Below are 23,119 nucleotides of genomic sequence, written 5' to 3' on the forward strand. Positions count from 1 at the left end.
CTGCACTGCTCATTCCTCCAGTATGGTCTGGTATCAGACCTCTGCTGGTCAGGTCTGCAACGATGCCACCTGGGTCTCTATCCATACCTTTGTCAAATTTTACAAAATCCGCTCTATGGCTGCTGCCGATGCCAGCTTTAGGACATAAGGTCCTGCATGTCACTGGCTGTTAGGTGGTGCACACTGTCAGCTGTTATTTTTCCAACCCATTGGGACTGCTTTAGGATGTCCCACAATCCTGCGTCCCCATTGTTATTGAGAATATTGGATTTTTGTACTTTGGTACTGTAAAATTGCTTTCTTTTTCTGTACATTGGGGGGGGGGGACAGCTCCCATCCTATTTCTGGTCTCCCTGTTTGGGGATCAGTTGATATTCTTCCTGGGGCTCTTGATATATTGATTGCTGATTGTTTTTAGGGTTTTGCTGTTTTCGGTTTCTCTCCTACTTTTGGCACTAAGCTGAGCCGCCTCGTGTCTGAAAGGGTATAGCCCCCAGGCAGGGCCAATACTTTTTTTTTCACCTAGTGTTGTTGCTCCAAGTGGCAGAACATATACCCACGGTCCTGTGCCCCCCCCAATGTATTGAGCAAGAAGGGGATTCTACAGTGAGTACAAAAATCCAATTATCGGGCAAACGGACAAGTCCCCTTTACAATCTTCTATGACTTCACTTTCCACCAGAGGGAGGTAATGCACTGGTCTGGTCCGTTCACAGAAGTTTACTGTAGACCAGCCAACCAGCAACAGAGAACGGACTTTTCTATGCCTGCCAAGCTTCTATAATTATATAATCCCAGTGCTTTTGCTGCAGGCTGGACAGTCCTCTGCTTCTCTCCAGGGAACTGAAGCCATGTTGTAAAGAGCATTATTGCCGGGTGCGGTAAACCAGGCATCAGGGAGATTTTCTGTGTCAAGATCCGTTTTGTCCTATAAGGTTCCTTTCTTTTACACATATAATATGGAGATGTGTTACCTCCCTAAAGTGGAAGTAGATGGACTGAAACAATATTCACAAGTTCTCTGTGCATTACCTTCGGTAGTAGTACCAGGTTTTGGAAGAATCAAAGGGCTGTCTCACAAAGAAGCAGCCTAGCGATCAGCTGAAAAGCGCATGTCCTGCTTTGTCCATTATAGACAGGGGGCGCTGCAGCCATCCATGCATCACTGGCATAGGGTGGGTTGTCAGTGCCCGGGGCCAGGCGACTATTTTGCTCCCCTTGAAGTTAGCGATCCCCAACTTCAGCAATGAACCCTTTAGCCTTCAAGTATATGTATTGTATTTTGAGGAAAATACTGATGTCATTTTAGTTTTCCTTTTTACCCTCTCTGGTTCTTTAGTAGAATTCAGACCTAAGATTTTGAAAATAAAAAAGGTATAGGTTGCTATATTTATTTTATACCTTTTTTTTTTTTTTTATATGTGATAATTTTACTACCCTAACCCTTAGAAAAAATATTAAAAAATGATTTTATACAGTTTTCACTCATTAGTTTGTTTCATGTCATGGTTTATGTAGAGTGCAGAAGACAGGATGAGTTTGTCATCAATTGCTGCATTCTGCATAGTCAACGACCGAGATAACAAAGCTCAATTCATTTTATTATTATTATGCTTTAGCCATCATATTCTGCAGCGCTTTACCAACATTATTTGCTGTCCCCATTGGGGCTCACAATCCAGATTCCCTATCAGTATTTCTTTGGAGTGTGGGAGGAAACCGGAGCATCCCCACACAAACACGGGGAGAACATACAATCTCCTTTCAGATGTTGTCCTTGGTGGGATTTGAACAAGACTGCAGTGCTAACCACTGAGCCACTGGGCTGCCAAATGTCATCTCAGTCGCTGCCTATTCCAAGCATGGCAGCTGAAGACAAATCCATCGGCTCCAAGAGGCAGCACTAGCTGGCATTGCTCTTCTGACAGTAAGAGTCAAGGGACCAAAGTGATTGACCCCCATAAACTTTGGCAACCTTTGTTCCCCTCCACAGTACACCACTGATTTCTATTATTACCTGTCTGCCATTTAAAGAGAACTTACCATATTAACCCTTTCTGTAAATGGACATGACTGTACGGAAATAAGGCAAGTAGTGTCCCAAGTCAGTCGTCCAGTTTTGTCATAGGGAGTTGTGACCACATTTTATGCAGCAAGATCCCGCTATAATGCCCAGTTGAACTCCTTTGTCGCATGCTTGGACCAGAGTTAGCTTCCATCCTGACATTTTAGCGCCTCACATGCTGCTGCTAATAGTGACAGCGGCATGTTAGGAGTTTTGACAGAGGGAGATCGCTCCCTCTGTCAGACTATCTGCACTCCCTCGGTGTGCCAATGGATGGATGTGGAAACCAGAGGTTTAACAATCCTAGTTTTATTAAGGAAAAAAAGAGTTACTTGTACAGAAAGACAAACCCGTGTAACAGCTACATGTTTTGTATCACTGCGCTTGTTATAACCTGTACTATAAAATTATATTGTTATTATTATTATTATTATTATTATTATTAATCCTGCTCAGTGAACGCTATTAAAAAAAATAAGAAAAATTATGTGAATTACCAAAAAAAACTACAAATTAATTTAAAAAAAGCATAAATAAAAACTGCAATTGATATGCAAAAGAAAACCATACAGCACTGTTAAAAGGAAAATGACGCTCCCTATCCCCCCAAAAATATATTTCTTTTTTAAAAAAGTAAATTTTCTTGTGCAAAGTAGTAACACATAAAATAAGTATTACCGCTATAGTATCGACCCACAGAATAAAGTTATCATGTCAACGATAGAATAAACTAAAAACAATAATATTAAAAAAAAAAAAAAATAAAATTTCAGATTTTTTTTTTTTTTTTGGTTCATTCCTGCTAAATAAATACCAAACTGCAAAAGTGAAAAATCACATTATTGGGAACGGATTAAAACAAAATCGTATTTAAAGTGGTGTCCACTACTTGAAAACCCATTGTCGCAAATTGTGTCGCAATTTCAGTTAAAGACCAGGGAACCACGGCTCAGGCATCGCTGGATTGGCGCAGGAGGGGAGTGTACATTGTTTTATTACTATTGTGGTTGTCCAGTAGTTGATTTACACTTTTGAGGACCGAGCAGTTAGGAAGTGTGTTTTTTTTTTTGGCCAATTAAATCTATATATTGCGTATTTGCTCAGCCAAGGTGACAGAGCTCCATATATCATTGATTAAAGGGAATCTGTCATTAGCATTAGCAGAATGTCTGTAGCATTCTGTAATGCTGCAGATAAGCCCCAGATGTAACCTGAAAGAGAAGAAAAACGGGTTATATTATACTCACCCAGGGGCGGTCCAGTCCGGCGCCTCCCATCTTCTAGCGATGACATCCAGAGTGAAGTACTGCAGTGCGCAGGCGCCTGACCTCTCTGACCTTTCCCAGAGCCTGGGCACTGCAGTACTCTGCTCTGCCCTCAACAGGGCAGATAAAGTACGCCTGCGCAGGAGCTGCGGCAGAAGTAAGAAGGGGGACGTCATCACTAGAAGATGGGAGGCGCTGGACCGGACTGTGACACCCATCGGACCCAGACCGCCCCTGGGTGAGTATAATATAACCCGTTTTTCTTATCTTTTCAGGTTACATCGGGGGCTTATCTACAGCATTATAGAATCCTGTAGATAAGCCCCTGATGGCGGTGGCCGCAGCTCATAGGGCAAAAATGAGGTGACAGATTCCCTTTAAAGTTGTTGCCTTGACAGATTAGGACTGATGGGGGCGAGTCTCGGTAACTGCAGAATGGGATATGGGAGGAAGTTAAACACACTTCATCTTCTGTAAATACGAAGCTCGGGGATTTGGGGGATGCTGGAAGCCAATTCTGTGTTTAGGTTTGTGTGTGTTCTCTTGGTTTATTTGTCCCCCGGCGCTATGTGCTTCTGGTGACGTATTGTTTCTGGCCCGTGGCAACCAAGACGAAAAGCAGACAATAAACCCAAATATCATGACTATGCTTTTTCTGTGTTTTTTTTAGACAGGATATAGTAATTTGAAGGCATCGTGAATTGTAAGGGGCCCCTTTTGCAGGGAGAGCCACAGGGTGGTAGATGGAGGGGGCTGACCAGAGATGACGGATCTGCGCCCCAACATAAGCGGCTACACTTTTCCTTACTGCCTCGTCACATGGTGGGATTCATCTTTTATAGTCAAGCTTATAGGTGCTGTCAAAAAATGACCCAGATGAGAGGATATCTATGAAAAGCAAAAAGGGAATCTCAGGATACTTCACCAAAGTGACCTTAGAATAGGTCATCAATATGTGATCGATGGGGGGCAACAGCTGGTGAAACAGTGTAGCCCAGATTACATATGAAAATAATTGGCCTGAGATGCTACTTCTACATATTACCGTACTTATTAAGTCTGCCACTTTGTGCCAGTATCGGTGCCGGCTTGTGAGGTGCCATATTACATGTTGGCCTCTGGCATACCACATCTTATGTACCGAGAATCCTGCTTGGATCCCATTTTAAAAATTAGTAAGCGAGTCCTGTAAACCCTATGGATAAGAAATAACTGAGAGCCAGTGTGCCTCACTAATTGAGACATTTAGAATGCCCTGTAGAACATATCCACCCTTCATTCGTCATTAATTCGGCCTTTTATTTTTCAAATCTTTTTAAAATGGAATTGTAATTTCAACAAGCTTTGCATAAATCAATAGTATAGCTGAAATAGGACACCTTTGTACTATATCTTAAATACAGACGTCTGATTCTTTACTTGTGAGACACGTTTCCGCCCCCCATCTGCCACTCTGGGGGGAAAAAAGCACTAAACGCCATCTTTCTCAGACAAGACAGCCTGCCATCCACAGTGAGGTGTCAGTTTACGTAGCCCATTATGGAGACGGGAGGGATGAGGAGAGGCAGGAGTGGGAGACACAGAAAGATCGTGTTGAGCTCTCAAACAATTCTTCTCTTACCCCTGATCTGGATTCACATCCAGAGAGCTCATTACTCCAGCATAATGTCCGCCATACAGCTTCTAAGAGATACACACTGCAGAGGGGTAGATTGGTGAAAATGCACATGGTTTTCTCCTTTGACACATTGGGGGGGACAGGACCATATTTTTTTATATTCATTTAGTGTCAGCCTCCTAGTGGCAGCAGCATACACCCATTGTCCTGTGTCCCCCCAATTAGTGGCTCGGAGAAAAGGATTTTATGGTGAGTACACAAAAATCCCTGTTTCACACTGTTTGCTGCTACAGTGTTTTTAGATCTTTTTGTCGGATGGTTCTGTGGTTACTTAAGTACAATCATCAGTGTTTTATACCTTTTTAAAACTTTATTGATAAATACATCAAATTTATGTAAAGACTCAATATTTTCAGTGTTGACCCTTCTTTTCAAGACTTCTGCCGTTCGCCCTGGCAGCTGGATATCAGCTTCTGGGCCAAATCCTGACTGATGACCGCCCATTCTGGTCTAATCAGTGCTTGGAGTTTATCAGTTTCTGTGTTTTTGTTGGTCTGCCCGCTCTTTGAGGATGGACCACATGTTCTCAATTTGATCAAGATCTAGGGTGTTTCTCTTTGGTCTCATTGGGGGACACATGAACTGTGGGTGTGTGCTGCTGTCACTAGGAGGTTGACACTATGCATGAAAAAAATGTTAACTCCGCCTCCGCGGTATACACCCCTCCGACCGACTGTAGGACAATCAGTTTTGCTTAGTGTCAGCAGGAGGTGGACAGAGGTCTCTCGCAGACCCATGCCTACCTCAATGTGCGTCGTTCCTTTTCAGGTAACCATGGAGGGATACAGAGTAGATATGCTACATCTGTATTCTCACACCGGGATTATGAGTACAGCGTGTACTGCCACCCCGTATCCTCATGAATCCCGTGGGCAGGACCCTATCCCCTAACACAGGACTCGTGTTCAGGTGGCAGCTCCTGGTACTGACCTTCGTCTCCCATCACTCGCCCACCAGAGCCTGATGATCGAGAGAGACGCCCTGCAGAAAAGGTTTGGGACAGCAATCTTTTCATGCAGGTAAACCGACCCCTGTTACGGGGTGAACTGGAGGTAAGAGGCTGCAGCGTTGTATGATCTGCTCACCAGCCGCTCTGGCTGAAGGTGACCACTCTAATCAGCAGTCGGGCTTGCAGCCTATGGCTCTGTACTTAGTTTAAGAGCCAATACTTACTTTCCAGCACGCGGTGCAGCGCGGTTCCAGCCTCCTCCCGTGGCAGCGTTATGGCCCTGGGCTCCAGCAGGAGCCCAGCACGGCCAACGCCAGATTCCGGCTCCCGGCAAGCTCCGCCCCCCGGCTTCCTCTTCCTGTACCAGCGCCATCTTGGTACTCCAGGAGGCCAGAGCAGGGCCCCACCCACCACTTTCAGGCAGAGATTTCATAAGGCTTCTAGGCAGCGGCAGGGCTGTTCACTTCGCTCTCTCTCATCAGCCTTCGGGCGGCTGCTGCAGTGGGGACACAGGTCGTGGGTATGTGAGTACTGCACTACAGGTTGCTCCCTCACTCCACTCTCTACCCCAGACGGTCGGCACCAGGTAAAACCTGTCAGTATGCCCAAGGGAGAGCAGTCCTGCGCCTCCTCCTCCTCATCCGCTTCAGTGACCTTGGTCAAATATTTTGTATGTACCAAATGCATTGTCAGGCTTCCTTCAGGTCAGTCCTCGCCACTCTGCTCAGATTGCAACAGACCTACGGTGTCACCTACGCTAGAGAGCAGGTGCAGCCCCCCCGCTTTGCCTGTCAGAACTCCCACATTACCCCTGGAGCAGGAGGAAACCACTTTGCCTACCGCCCAGGGGCCGTCCATCGCCACGGGAGACAGCGAGTGTACAGGATGGGCCTCTTCCTTATCTAAGTCCGTGACCGACCTTACCAAGGTATCACAGACCTTGGTAACGGTGCTTAACAGATTGCCACTTCAGACTCCAGTGGACACAGGAGCACCAAAGGCGCCTCCTTGGCCTTCTAGGAGCCGTAAAAGGTTTAGACAGGACCACCAACCCAGGTCCCCTTCTCACTACATCTCACCGCCGGAATTCCTCTGGCCGTCTGCCTCCTCCCGGTCCTCATCCCCGGAATCAGGTGAGGCATTATCAGAGACACACTCAGAGGAGGGTTCTGAGTATGGGCCAGAACAGTCCCAGGTCAAGGATATGGTTCAGGGACTCATTACCGCAGTCAATGAGACTTTTAACATTGGGGACACCACATCAAAACCTAATGATCAGGTTTTTCATTTAAGCGTCATAAGTCCCCCTCTAGGGTCTTCGCCTCCCACAAGGATTTTGAGGAAATGTTGGCCAGGGAAAGGGAAAACCCAACCAGGCGGTTTCAGAGAGGGAATCGTTTTGGGATTCTATATCCCTTCCCTCCAGATCTCACCGCCAACTGGACCGCCTCCCCTTTGGTGGACCCACCAGTATCCAGACTCGCTACCAATACAGTCCTCCCACTTGCCAGTGGGGCAGCCCTAAAAGATCCCAGTGATAGGAGGATAGAATCCCTGTCAAAATCCGCCTTTGATGCAGCAGCCGCTACATTGTGTCCAGCCTTTGCCTCAGCCTGGGTAGCTAAGTCTGTTACAGAATGGGCCAAACAGCTTAGACAGGGCATATTGGCCGGGGCACCACCAGTGGAACTGGCGGAGTTCGCAGATCAAATCTCTCATGCTGGGAGGTATATGGTATCAGCAGCCCTGGATGCTGCGTCTTGCGCAGCTCAAGTATCCAGTAACATGGTAGCCGTTCGGCGGACGGTATGGCTAAAGGCTTGGCAGGCTGATTTGTCCTCAAAGAAATCACTGACCAATCTGCCGTTTCAGGGCACACGGCTCTTTGGGTCAATGTTAGATCAAATCATTAAGGATGCAATGGGGGGGGTACAAGCTCCCTTCTCCCTCAGGTCAAACCTCGTCGATATGTTTTCAAACGTAGGGCTCAGCCCTTTCGCCGTACCCCAGCGACAGGCACTTATGCTCAAGGCCCGCAGAGGTCGCAAGCACTGACAGATAGGAGGAAGGTATCATTTCGGGCCACCCCGTCATGGCATTCCCGCAGTTCCAACAGCAGAGCTACCAGGTCGGGGCCGGGCAGAGCCACTTCAGCCTGATGCCAGCAGGGAGTCCAACTCCCTTCCCAGTACCTCTCCCAGAGTAGGAGGCCACCTTCTCTTCAGAGATGTCTGGCAGAATTCAGTAGAGGATATCTGGGTAAAGCAGGCAGTATCAACAGGATGCAAGATAGACTTCAACGCGCTTCCGCGAGATGGCTCCTTTCTATCTCAGCCACCAAAAGACGCTGCTATGGCTCTAGGTTTTTTTGCAGCAGTCGACTCTCTCCTCAACGCAGGAGTAATCGTCCCCATTCCCGAGCAGGAACGTTTTACCGGCTTTTACTCAAACCTGTTTGTGATACCAAAAAAGGATGGCTAAGTTCATCCCATACTAGACCTCAAAAGGCTAAACAGATGGGTCCGCTTGCACCATTTCAGGATGGAATCGATTCGGTCGGTAATTACGTCTATTGAGGATCAGGAATTCCTATGTTTCATAGATATCCATGATGCCTACCTACCTACACGTCCCCATTTTTCAGGGACATCAGACGTTTCTGAGTTTTACTGTCCAAAAGCAGCATTTCCAGTTTGTGGTCCTGCCATTTGGTTTGGCAGCGGCCCCCGGAGTTTTTACAAAGATTATGGCAGCGATGGTAGCTATATTAAGGGTCAGAGGCATAATATTGGTACCATATCTCGACGATATTCTCGTCAAGGCGCCCTCCTTCACTCAGGCCCAGGAAAATCTAGCGGTAGTTTTAAACACACTGTCCCGGTTTGGTCGGATCATAAACAGGGAGAAATCCCACCCAACACAGTGCCTAGAATTCTTAGGAATGGTAATCGACACCCACCACTCAAGGTTCTTTCTCCCAGAAAGAAAGTGGATTACCCTTCAGCAGGGAATTCGCTCTCTGTTGAAATTCCGGCTTCTATCCTTTCGCGCTGCCATGAGAGACCTGGGAAGAATGGTGGCAGCTTCAGAGGCAATACCCTTAGCCCTGTTCCGTTCCAGGATACTGCAGAGGAACATCCTTCAGTGGGACAGGTCCATCTTTTCGCTGGATCGCCCCTTCCTCCCTTCCATTCAAACCAGGGAGTCCCTCAAGTGGTGGCTGACCTCCCCTCTTGTTCATCTGGGACGGCCTTTTCCTCTTGTCCACTGGCAGGTAGTAACTACAGATGCCAGTCTCCTGGGCTGGGGTGCGGTATTCCACCACCTGACTGTCCAGAGACGATGGTCGAGGCAAGAATCCTCACTATCAATCAACATTCTAGAACTGAGGGTGGTCTTTCTAGCACTTCTACATTGGGAAAGATACCTCAGCAACCAGCCAGTCCGGATTCAAATGGACAACGCCACGGCGGTGGCATACATCAATCACCAAGGGGGAACCAGAAGTCCCAGGGCACTGGCCGAGGTATCCAGAATCTTCAACTGGGCAGAAACTGCAATTCCGGCAATTTCGGCAGTTTACATTCCCTGCACAGAAAACACGGCCGCCGACTTCCTCAGTCGGGAGGGGCTTGCGGCAGGGGAATGGTCCTTACACTAGGAAGTATTCCGTCAGATATGCCAGCTATGGGGGACTCCAGATGTGGACCTCCTGGCATCGCGACAGAACAGAAGGGTCCAACAGTTTGTCTCAAGATACTGCGATCCTCTAGCAATAGGGGTCGAAGCGCTGGTTATTCCCTGGACATAGTTCAGACTCCCTTACCTGTTCCCTCCCCTTCCTCTCCTGCCCAGACTGCTAAAGAAGATCAAGGCGGAAGGGGTGCCGGTCATATTGATCGCCCCGTAGTGGCCCAGGAGGGCCAGGTTCACAGAAATTATCAATCTTCACGCAGGCACCCTCTGGAGACTCCCCGACAGACCAGATCTCCTGGCTCAAGGGCCGTTTCACCACCCGAATTCTCGGTTGCTCAATTTGACGGCATGGCCGTTGAACCACAATACTGAGAGCAGCGGGTTTTTCGGACCGAGTCATTAACAGAATGATCCAGGCTAGGAAGCCTTCCTCTTCCAGGGTCTATTATCGAGCCTGGAAGGCCTATTTAGGCTGGTGTGAGTCTAATCATGTCACACCTATGCCCTGTTCCCTGCCATCTGTCCTAGCTTTTCTCCAGGCAGGGTTAGATGGCGGTCTGGCCCTAAGTTCTTTGAAAGGCCAGGTATCTGCTCTCTATTCTTTTTCCAAAAAATTTTGCCTCCCGCTTACAGGTTAAGACCTTTCTGCAAGGAGTGGCACATGCGGCCCCTCCTTACAGATCCCCTGTGGCTCCATGGGATCTTAGCTTGGTCTTGGAAGCCTTGACAGGTTCACCCTTTGAACCCCTACAGGAAGGTGGTATTTCTCGTAGCCATCACCTCTATTAGGCGGGTTTCAGAATTAGCGGCATTGTCCGCTCGCCCTCCATTCCTAATTATGCACCAGGACAAGGTTGTTTTGCGGCCTCCTCCTAACTTTCTTCCCAAGGTGGTATCGGCCTTCCACCTGAACGAGGATATAATCCTTCCGTCATTTTGTCCTGCTCCAACCCATCCTCTGGAGCGTTCTTTGAATAAGCTAGACCTGGTCAGGGCGATAAGGATCTGTCTGGCCAGGACCGCTCCCTCCAGGAAGGCGGACTTGCTCTTTGTTATCCCCAGTGGGGCGAGAAGAGGCCTGCCGGCCCCTAAGGCAACAATTGCCCACTGGATCAGAATGGCAATTCTGGAAGCCTACCGGGTAAAGGACAGGGTGTCCCCTGCTGGGGTCAAGGCCCATTCAACCCGGGCGGTGGGCACCTCCTGGGCGATACACAACAGGGCATCAGCCATGCAGTTGTGCAAGGCTGCCACATGGTCGTCTGTGCATACCTTTTCAAGGTTCTATAAGGTCCATACCTATGCTTCAGCGGACACCAGCCTAGGCAGAAGAATCTTGCAGGCGGCAGTGGTGAGTTCTCCGACCTGAAGGAAGTTTCTGTCTTTTCTCATCCCAGGGACTGCTTTTGGACATCCCACGGTTCCTGTGTCCCCCAATGAGACGAAAGAGAAAACAGGATTTTGGTTGCTTACCGTAAAATCTGTTTCTCAGAGTCTTCATTGGGGGACACTGCGCCCTCCCATGATTTTGTTACGTGTAATGAATATATGATGACTTACATGATAATGTCTCCTCCTACTGCTTTTTCACTAACTGGTTGTCCTACAGCCGGTCGGAGGGGTGTATACTGCGGAGGCGGAGTTAACATTTTTTTCATGCATAGTGTCAACCTCCTAGTGACGGCAGCACACACCCATTGTTCCTGTGTCCCCCAATGAAGACTCTGAGAAACAGATTTTACGGTAAGCAACCAAAATGCTGTTTTCCTGACCATGGAACCGAATGTCAATGTTTTCTTCACCAAGCTACTCTGTTACCACTCATGACATGGCCTCCATCATGCTTGAAAAGCATTGTTCATCGCTATATTGCTTCTGGATCGGAGGGAGAAGTTCTACCTTTAGGATGATTAAATCCCATTTTTTATTCATGGCTGTGTTCTTGGCCATTATTGTGAGTGAGCCCCCTCAATGTGTGGTCTCAGGGTGCTTTACTTTTGGCAGATGCAGGACTCATGATAGCGCTCACCTTTTTTTCTCCGGACAGTTATTCATCCGGATGTCCCAAACAGTCTGATGGAGACCAGAGAAAAAAAAAACTTTCCAGGAAGTAGAAGAATTGAACTGCAGAGGATGAGAGTAAATGTAAATTCCCCTCATAAAACTGCAATTTTTTTTTTTCACGGACCCAAACATGTCCATTGATTATTTTGATCCAACTTGTCTTCTCGATTTTGCGTGGACTGCTTGATGAAGTAAACAGCCCCATAAACTATATTAGGTACAAGATCTGTCTGTGAAAATACAGATAGTGCTCATACACAAAAACAGATGAATGAGCCGATAGGCTCTACAGTGCTGCTGCACATATCTTCTTATGGGCCATGACACATCCTCTCTTACATCCTGAATGCAGCTAAGGTCATATTTCTGTCCAGCTGCTACACTGATGCCACCACCCTGTGCCAGTCATTGCGCTGGTTGCCCATCCACTGCAGAATACAATATAATCTTATCAGTCTCACCTGCAAAGTTCTCCACAGTTCTGCACCACCTTACATCTCCTCCCTTATCTCTGTTTACCACCCTACCAGAGCCCTCCATTCTGCAACTGATCTAAACTAACATCCTCCATAATCCGGACCTCGCACCTCTAGGATTTCTCATCTGCTTCACCAGGTCTGTAGAATGTAATATTCCGAACAAGCCAGTTAATTCACAGTATCCGCAGTTTTAACCCCTTAGCGACCGCCGATACACCTTTTAACGGCGGTAATTAAGTGTACATAAACCACAGCGCCGCTAATTCACAGCGCTGTGGAGAAAGTGAATAGCGCCGCCCAGTGTCGGATTTTCTCCAGGGTCTCGGCAGTCGGGGGGTTTTACCAACCCCACTTTTGCGATCGCCGTTATTAACCCTATAACGGCGACCGCAAAAAAAAAAAGCCGCGATTTTGCATTAAATTTCTCTTTCCTCTAATGTGATCGCACGTCAGAGGAGAGAGAACTTGGGTCCCCGATCCCCCCCCCCCCCGGTACCTCTCCGTGGTCCAGGGTCCCCTCCCGGTGGTCCCACGTCCCGCCGGCGTCCTCCGGTGGGCGCCGCCATCTTGGATCCGGAAGAAAATGGCGGGCGCGTGCGCCTGCCAGCTCCGGCTGGCAGATTCCATTCATTCATTTTGATCACTATGATAAACTATGATAAACTAAAAAATCACACTTGTGGAAATAAAAGACTTTTTATTTTCACTGCTCTGTGTTTATAAACTTCTGTGAAGTGCTTGGGGGTTCAAAGTGCTCACCACACATCTAGATAAGCTCCTTGGGGGGGTCTAATTTCCAAAATGGGGTCACTTGTGGGGGGTTTCCACTGTTTAGGCCCATCAGGGGCTCTGCAAACGCAACATGATGCCCGCAGACCATTCCATCAAAGTCTGCATTCGAAAATGGAACTCCTTCCCTTCCAAGCTCTCCCAAGCGCCCAAACAGTGGTTCCCCCCCATATATGGGGTATCCGCATACTCAGGACAAATCGCACAACATCGGTGGGTGTATGATTTCTCCTGTTACCCTTGTAAAAATAAAAATTTCGGGGCGAAAAGATCATTTTTGTGGAAAAAAATTATTTTTTATTTTCACGGCTCTACGTTATAAACTTCTGTGAAGCACTTGAAGGTTCAAAGTGCTCACCACACATCTAGATAAGTTCCTTAAGGAGTCTAGTTTCCAAAATGGGGTCACTTGTTGGAGATTTCTACTGTTTAGGCACATTAAGGGCTCTCCGAACGCAACATGGCATCCGATCTCAATTCCAGCCAATTCTGCGTTGAAAAAGTCAAACGGCGCTCCATCCCTTGCGAGCTCTGCCGTGTGCTGAAAAAGTGGTCCCCCACATATGGGGTATTGGCGTATTCAGGAGAAATTGTACAACAAATTTTGTGGTTGATTTTCTCTTTTAACACTTGTGAAAATAAAAAAAATTGGTTCTGAAGTAAATTTTTTGCAAAAAAAAGTTAAATGTTAATATTTTCCTTCCACATTGCTTTAGTTCCTGTGAAGCACGTAAAGGGTTAATAAACTAATTGAATGTGGTTTTGAGCACCTTGAGGGGTCTAGTTTTTATAATGGTGCCACTTTTGGGTATTTTCTATCATTTACACCCCTTAAAATTACTTTTAAATATAATGTGGTCCCTAAAAAAAAATGGTTTTGTAAATTTTGTTGTAAGAATGAGAAATCGCTGGTCAACTTTTAACCCTTATAACTTCCTAACGAAAAAAATTTTGCTTCCAAAATTGTGCTCTCTCCATCTGCCTGTTTCGTGGCTGTTCGGAGACTGGCCATTGTCTCCCTGCACACTGGCTGAACATTGGCTCACAAATTTCTGATTGTCATTTTGCGGGTTCAGTATGTCAGCGATAATGGTCTGAGTTCTGTTGTGGATCTGTCAGGTTAGATCACTAGAGAGCGAATGAACAGAACTGTCTAATAGTTATAAGTCCGTGGATGCAGCGTGTTAGCAGCTCGCAACAAGTCACCAGTGTTTGTATTGTTCTTGTTTACAGCGATGGCAACAATAATCATAACAGTTACTCAAGACTTTACTAATTAATGACCTGCTCGTATATATATATCATGACTTCAGACACTTAGCTTGCAGATGGGCTCCAAGATGTCTTCAGATTTAGTCCACATGTCCATTATTTATTGGGGTTGTGCAATCAATTCCAATTGCTTATCCATTTTTGTTCCATTTGTTGCCGGTTGTAATGTAATAATGGAGGTAACAAGGCTGGATGTGTGCATTGGAGAGGGTGTTTGGCGGAGTGAAGAGAGGGTGCATGCGACGGAGAGGAAAGCGTGTGTGGTGGAGTGGAGAAAGTATGCGTGTGCGCCAGAGAGGAAAAGGGTGTGTGACGGAGTGGAGAGAGGGTGCGTGCGTGCATCGGAGTGGAAGAGGGTGTGTGACGGCGTGAAGAGAGTGTGCGTGTGCACCAGAGAGGAAAAGGGTGTGTGGCGGAGTGGAGAGAGGGTGCATGCGACGGAGAGGAAAGGGTGTGTGGTGGAGTGGAGAAAGTGTGCGTGCGCGACAGAGAGGAAAAGGGTGTGTGACGGAGTGGAGAGAGGGTGCATGCGTGCATCGGAGTGGAAGAGGGTGTGTGACGGCGTGGAGAGAGTGTGCGTGCGCACCAGAGAGGAAAAGGGTGTGTGGCGGAGTGGAGAGAGGGTGCATGCGACGGAGAGGAAAGGGTGTGTGGTGGAGTGGAGAAAGTGTAGGTGCACGACAGAGAGGAAAAGGGTGTGTGACGGAGTGGAGAGGGTGCGTGCGTGCATTGGAGTGGAAGAGGGTGTGTGACGGCGTGGAGAGAGTGTGCGTGCGCACCAGAGAGGAAAAGGGTGTGTGGCGGAGTGGAGAGAGGGTGCATGCGACGGAGAGGAAAGGGTGTGTGGCGGAGTGGAGAAACTGTGCGTGCGCGCCAGAGAGGAAAAGGGTGTGTGACGGAGTGGAGAGCGAGTGCGTGCTCCCGGGGTGTGGAGGACAGAGTGGAGAGGGTGTGTGGTGGAGTGAATAGATGGTGCATGCACATGGCGGAAAGGAGAAAGAGTATGGACCTTGACTAGATCAGCTATAGAAATAATATACGGTACTATACAGTTTTTTTTGTTTTTATTTTTTAAGACCCAAGAACCTGCAGCAGTTTATTTTCTGGGGGACATGAGAGCTAGACAGCATTATGTATTGCTTAAAACAGGCCGAGCAGCATTTTACATTGGAGCTATGTGCTGGGAAATGACCACCGTACTCTATCTGCACTGTTTTCTCAACCTAGAATGAACCTTTACCTCTGCTTGTGGTGCAGCTACTTGGAGGTGACTGTACATAGACTATTATAGGGGGCGTTCTGCATTGGGGTACTTTCATTTCTTGGAATTTTAGACCAAAAATCTGCAGTGGAATATGGTATCGGCGAGGTGGGTGAGGATTGAGCAAATCTAATCCACACAGTTCCGAAATTTTCCACTTAGAAAATGACATCTGGTGTGGATTTTTAAATCATTAGCATGTCCGTCTTTTCTGCGGTTTTTCCCTATGAAGTTGAATGAGGAAGTCAAGATCCACAACAAAATGTAGTGTTGTGAGAGGTCTTAAATAGAAATCCCCCTATTGTCAACATTTAAAGGGAACTGTTTTTTGTCACCTGATCTTAGTGCAGCATGATGTAGCAGCAGAGACACTGATTCCAAAAATGTATCACTTACTATGCTAATTGTTGTAGTTTTGATAAAATTACGGTTTTATCAGTAGTAGATTGTCGATTAGTAAACCTGCTTTCAAGTAGTCCGACTTTCCCTTACCACTGTGATTGGCTGCTTTCTAAATATGCAGTTTACACAGACAGCTTCCAATCAGGTGTGTGGGCGGAGTTATACAGAGCTCCGCATTCAGAGAACTGGTAGATCTGCAGCAGAGAAAGCAGGGATTTTATCAAAACTACAGCTAGCATGTGATACATCGCTAAAATCAGGATCTCCCACCGTATATTATGCTGCTCTCAGATGGGGTCACTGAAACCTGGTGACGGATTCCCTTTAAAGAAAATTAAAGGAAACACTACTCGCCTTCCTTGACAACGCTTCCATAGAGCCCCTCAAGGTGGATCTTAAATTGTTATCCAAAGTAGTGAATCCAGAGTATCATCACTGTGCTCTGGGCGGACATATTTTATAGGAATTAGTGATTTTATGCACAAATTTAGTTGATGTCTCCGGTTGAGCTGGCCATGTACATTACATAAAAGTCTGCCAAAATCAGCATATGACAACCTTGGGATTGCCATTGCCAGGGATTGGGCATGTTGCATATTGACATGTCTGATCCTTCATTAATGAGAAAGATATGCTCGCATCTTAACCCTGCCAGCAATTTATTCTCTTCTTTCTTTTGAAAAAAAAAAAGCATCTGCACTCAAGATTCCTCTGTATTTCCAGCTCTACTTTCAAGGGGTTGAGACCTCCAGTCGGGACTTGACTTCAGGATTGCACGCTGCCTTAATTCTGCAGTCACAGAATGATCTGAGGCTTCTCTCTTCATCACGGAGAACGCTTTTATCTATGTGTCTGTGTAATGTAAATGATAGAAGTAGGAGTGCCAGTATCCTATGTAGGGAAGAAGCCATACGCGATAATTATCTTGCACGATGTGGTCCTGTGGCGCCGGACTAATGATGGTGTATGATGCGATTGTATCAGCAGCACCGCAGTATCTTTGAGGTTTCGTCCTGTTTATTGACCTTTTGGTCTTTTGTACCGTACTCCTATAACAATGCGGTCATTCAGCGCTCTCCAGTATAAATATTTTCTTTACTTATTTCTTTCGGTTGACGAATTGTGTTTGTTTTCAGGCACAAGATACTTTACATGCTATCAAAGAACCCGCCATTCACCAAGAACGTGGAGTCTCCGCTATGTAATGAAGCGCTCGTCGACCAGCTATGGAAGCTCATGAATTCAGGTAAACGTCGTCAGCTGAGGGACTGTGGCCCCTAATCCAGCAATGGAAAAGAAAAACCAAACAAAGTGGAAAATAAATCTGCGGGAGTATCATACAGGATGTAACCTCAGGATCAGAAACACAGAGACTGCACCAGCAGAATAGTGAGTGCAGCTCTGGGGTATAATACAGGAGGTAACTCAGGATCAGTAATGTAATGTATGTACACAGTGACTGCACCAGCAGAATAGTGAATGCAGCTCTGGAGTATAATACAGGATGTAACTCAGGATCAGTAATGTATGTACACAGTGACTGCACCAGCAGAATAGTGAGTGCAGCTCTGGAGTATAATACAGGATGTCACTCAGGATCAGTAATGTAATTTATGTACACAGTGACTGCACCAGCAGAATAGTGAGTGCTGCTCTGGGGTATAATACAGGATGTAACTCAGGATCAGTAATGTAATGTATGCACACAGTGACTGCACCAGCAGAATAGTGAGTGCAGCTCTGGGGTATAATACAGGAGGTAACTCAGGATCAGTAATGTATGTACACAGTGACTGCACCAGCAGAATAGTGAGTGCTGCTCTGGGGTATAATACAGGAGGTAACTCAGGATCAGTAATGTAATGTATGTACACAGTGACTGCACCAGCTGAATAGTGAGTGCAGCTCTGGGGTTTAATACATGATGTAACTCAGGATCAGTAATGTAATGTATATACACAGTGACTGCACCAGCAGAATAGTGAGTGCTGCTCTGGAGGTATAATACATGATAACTCAGGATCAGTAATGTATGTACACAGTGACTGCACCAGCAGAATAGTGAGTGCAGCTCTGGAGTATAATACAGGATGTAACTCAGGATCAGTAATGTAATGTATGTACACAGTGTCTCCACCAGCAGAATAGTGAATGCAGCTCTGGGGTATAATACATGATATATCTCAGGATCAGTAATGTAATGTATGTACACAGTGACTGCACCAGCAGAATAGTGAGTGCAGCTCTGGAGTATAATACAGGATGTAACTCAGGATCAGTAATGTATGTACACAGTGACTTCACCCGCAGAATATTGAGTGCAGCTCTGGGGTATAATACAGGATGTAACTCAGGATCAGTACAGGATCAGTAATGTAATATATGTACACAATGACTGCAAATTTCTGTTGCACTTTACAAAAGTCGTAACAGTTTTATTTATTTACTAGCTGAAGAGCCCGGCGCTGCCCGGGCATAGTAACTAACTACGGTTAGTTATAACAAATTATAATGATTATATCTATATATACAGTATACTGGACTACTACCACTAATATCCCACATCATCCCATCAACCAGAGCCACCGGACAACTACCACTAATATCCCACATCATCCCATCAACCAGAGCCACCGGACAACTACCACTAATATCCCACATCATCCCATCAGCCAGAGCCACCGGACTACTGCCCCTAATATCCCACATCATCCCATCAGCCAGAGCCACCGGACAACTACCCCTAATATCCCACACCATCCCATCAGCCAGAGCCACCAGACTACTACCCCTAATATACCACATCATCCCATCAGCCAGAGCCACCGGACAACTACCACTAATATCCCACATCATCCCATCAGCCAGAGCCACCGGACTACTGCCCCTAATATCCCACATCATCCCATCAGCCAGAGCCACCGGACAACTACCCCTAATATCCCACATCATCCCATCAGCCAGAGCCACCGGACAACTACCACTAATATCCCACATCATCCCATCAGCCAGAGCCACCAGACTACTACCCCTAATATCCCACATCATCCCGTCAGCCAGAGCCACCGGACAACTACCACTCTTATCCCACATCATCCCGTCAGCCAGAGCCACCGGACTACTACCCCTAATATCCACATCATCCCATCAGCCAGAGCCACCGGACTACTACCACTAATATCCCACATCATCCCGTCAGCCAGAGCCACCGGACTACACACCCTAATATCCCACATCATCCCGTCAGCCAGAGCCACCAGACTACTGCCACTAATATCCCACATCATCTCGTCAGCCAGAGCCACCGGACTACTGCCACTAATATCCCACATCATCCCATCAGCCAGAGCCACCGGACTACTACCCCTAATATCCACATCATCCAATCAGCCAGAGCCACCGGACTACTACCCCTAATATCCCACATCATCCCGTCAGCCAGAGCCACCGGACAACTACCACTAATATCCCACATCATCCCGTCAGCCAGAGCCACCGGACTACTACCCCTAATATCCACATCATCCAATCAGCCAGAGCCACCGGACTACTACCCCTAATATCCACATCATCCTATCAGCCAGAGCCACCGGACAACTACCACTAATATCCCACATCATCCCGTCAGCCAGAGCCACCGGACTACTACCACTAATATCCACATCATCCCATCAGCCAGAGCCACCGGACTACACACCCTAATATCCCACATCATCCCGTCAGCCAGAGCCACCGGACTACTGCCCCTAATATCCCACATCATCCCGTCAGCCAGAGCCACCGGACTACTACCCCTAATATCCACATCATCCAATCAGCCAGAGCCACCGGACAACTACCACTATTATCCCACATCATCCCGTCAGCCAGAGCCACCGGACTACTACCCCTAATATCCACATCATCCAATCAGCCAGAGCCACCGGACAACTACCACTAATATCCCACATCATCCCGTCAGCCAGAGCCACCGGACTACACACCCTAATATCCCACATCATCCCGTCAGCCAGAGCCACCGGACTACTGCCCCTAATATCCCGCATCATCTCGTCAGCCAGAGCCACCGGACTACTACCCCTAATATTGCACATCATCCCGTCAGCCAGAGCCACCGGACTACTACCACTAATATCCCACATCATCCCGTCAGCCAGAGCCACCGGACTACACACCCTAATATCCCACATCATCCCGTCAGCCAGAGCCACCGGACTACTGCCCCTAATATCCCACATCATCTCGTCAGCCAGAGCCACCGGACTACTACCCCTAATATTGCACATCATCCCGTCAGCCAGAGCCACCGGACTACTACTCCTAGTGTCCCACATCATCCCATCAGCCAGAGCCACTAGACAACTACCACTAATATCCCACATCATCCCATCAGCGAGAGCCACTAGACAACTACCACTAATATCCCACATCATCCCGTCAGCCTGGAGTCAGAACCAGAGTGCTGAGTGGAACGGTCCTAACTTCCATACTGGGGATCCCTTTAAGAGAGGCCTGGCATCAGAACCAGAGCGCTGGGGTGAGAATCAAAGTGCTGAGGGATTTACCCTAGCTTCCATACCGGAGATCCCTTTAAGAGAGGCCTGGGGTCAGAATTAAAGCGCTGGATGGATTTACCCTGACTTCCATACCGGAGATCCCTTTAAGAAGGGCCTGGGGTCAGTACCAAAGTGTAGAGTGGATTTTCCCTCACTTCCGAACCAAGGATCCCTTTAAGAGGGGACTTGGGTCAGAACCAGGGCGCTGAGTGGATTTGCCCTAACTTCCATACCGGGGATCCCTTTAAGAGAGCCAGGGATCAGAACCAGAGCGCTGAGTGGATTTGCCCTGACTTGCATATCAATGATCCCTTTAATTAGAACCCTGGGGTCAGAATCAGAGCGCCGAGGGATTTACCCTAACTTCCATACAGGAGATCTCTTTCAGAGAGCCTGGAGTCAGAATTAAAGCGCTGGATGGATTTGCCCTGACTTCCATACTGAGATCCCTTTAAGAAGGGCCTGGGGTCAGTACCAAAGCACAGAGTGGATTTGCACTAAATTCCATACCAATGATCTCTTTAAGCGACCCTGGGGTCAGAACCACAGAACTGAGTGGAACTGTCCTAACTTCCATACCGGAGATCCCTTTAAGAGAGGCCTGGGGTCAAAACCAAAGCGCTGGATAGATTTGCTCTGACTTCCACACCAATGATCCCTTTAAGAGGGAAGATGTGGCTATGGGATGGAGGATGTGTGATGGGGATATGGCCACGGAAGGTGGGAATCATTTCTGTCATGTGCTCTCTGCTCCTTTCACGGGGGCAGACAGTGGCTGGAAGCTTATGTTCCCAGGGATGCTATATTTCTCCCACCATGTCAGTGTCTGCTGAGGTGTTGTCAAGTGGGAAAACTGTTGGTCATAGCAACCAATCACAGCTCAGCTTCTTTTGAACAGCTCTGGTGAAATGAAAGATGCTTCGTGATTGGTTGGGGATGCACACACACTCACACACACATTGATTTTTATATATAGAGATTGATAGTGCTATACCTGGATTTATTTTTTGCTGAGTCATATTTTTAAATTATAACATTATGCGGTGCATAAAAAGTCATAGAATGGTAGAGTTGGAAGGGACCTCCTGGGTCATCTGGTCCAACCCCCTGCTCAAAGCAGGATTCACTAAATCAACCCAGACAGATGTCTGTCCAGCCTCTGTTTGAAGATTTCTATTGAAGGAGAACTCACCACTTCTCGTGGCAGCCTCTTCCATTCATTGATCACCCTCACTGTCAAAAGGTTTTTTCTAATATCTAATCTGTGTCTCCTCCCATTCAGTTTCATCCCATTGCTTCTAGTCTTTCCTTGTGCAAATGAGAATAAAGATGATCCTTCTACAATGTGACACCCTCCAGATTTTTGTAGACAGCTATTACGTCTCCTCTCAATCTCTTGACCCATCCTCTGTATCTAGCTATCGCCCTATATCACTTCTCCCCTATGCCTCCAAGCTCCTGGAACAACACGTCTACCTTGAACTGTCCTCCCATCTCTCTTCTTGTTCCCTCTTCGACCGCTTACAAGCTGGCTTCCGGTCACACCACTCCACTGAAACTGCACTTACTAAGGTCACCAATGACCTCTTAACCTCCAAGAGCAAGCGACACTACTCTGTCTTCCTCCTCCTGGACCTGTCGGCTGCCTTTGACACAGTGGACCATTCCCTATTATTACAGACCCTCTCATCCCTTGGCATCACAGACTTGGCCCTATCCTGGATCTCATCATACCTAACAGACCGGACATTCAGCGTCTCCCACTCACACACCACCTCCTCACCTCGCCCCCTATCTGTCGGAGTCCCACAAGGTTCAGTCCTAGGACCCCTGCTCTTCTCCATTTACACCTTTGGCCTGGGACAGCTCATAGTATCTCATGGCTTTCAGTATCATCTCTATGCTGATGACACACAGATCTACATCTCTGGACCAGATATCACCTCCCTACTAACCAGAATCCCTCACTGTCCACTATTTCATCCTTCTTCTCCGCTAGATTTCTGAAACTTAACATGGACAAAACAGAATTCATCATCTTTCCCCCATCTCACGTGACCCCCCCAACGAACCTATCCATTACAGTAAATGGCTGCCCACTCTTCCCAGTCCCACAAGCTCGCTGCCTCGGGGTAATCCTTGACGCTGATCTCTCCTTCAAGCCACATATCCAAGCCCTTTCCACTTCCTGCCGACTTCAACTCAAAAATATTTCACGAATCCGTTCATTCCTCAACCAAAAATCTGCAAAAACCCTAGTCCATGCCCTCATCATCTCTCGCCTTGACTACTGCAACCTCCTGCTCAATGGCCTCCCCTCGATCACTCTCGCACCCCTCCAATCTATTCTAAACTCTGCTGCCCAACTAATCCACCTGTCCCCCCGCTATTCCCCAGCTTCTCCCCTCTGTCAATCCCTTCACTGGCTCCCCATTGCCCAGAGACTCCAGTACAAAACCCTAACCATGACATACAAAGCCATCCACAACCTGTCTCCTCCATACATCTGTGACCTCGTCTCCCGGTACTTTCCTGCACGCAACCTCCGATCCTCACAAGATCTCCTTCTCTACTCCCCTCTTATCTCCTCTTCCCACAATCGCATACAAGATTTCTCTCGCGCATCACCCCTACTCTGGAACT

The 23,119-nt window shown here is 47.4% G+C and overlaps 1 protein-coding gene across 4 annotated transcripts in view; it reads left to right on the forward strand.

Annotated features, from left to right (window-relative positions):
- TAF2 (TATA-box binding protein associated factor 2) overlaps nt 1-23,119 on the forward strand; it is a 238,472-nt gene that overhangs the window by 175,374 nt on the left and 39,979 nt on the right. For all 4 annotated transcript variants that reach the window (XM_073590239.1, XM_073590238.1, XM_073590241.1 and 1 more), the window contains exon 22: nt 17,057-17,166. In XM_073590239.1, the coding sequence (XP_073446340.1) occupies nt 17,057-17,166 (110 nt within the window). The remainder of the gene's footprint in view (nt 1-17,056; nt 17,167-23,119) is intronic.

This window comes from Dendrobates tinctorius, unplaced genomic scaffold (assembly GCF_039654945.1).
Source record: "Dendrobates tinctorius isolate UK_male_01 unplaced genomic scaffold, ASM3965494v1 ptg000116l, whole genome shotgun sequence".
In the NCBI taxonomy this organism is placed as follows: domain Eukaryota; kingdom Metazoa; phylum Chordata; class Amphibia; order Anura; family Dendrobatidae; genus Dendrobates; species Dendrobates tinctorius.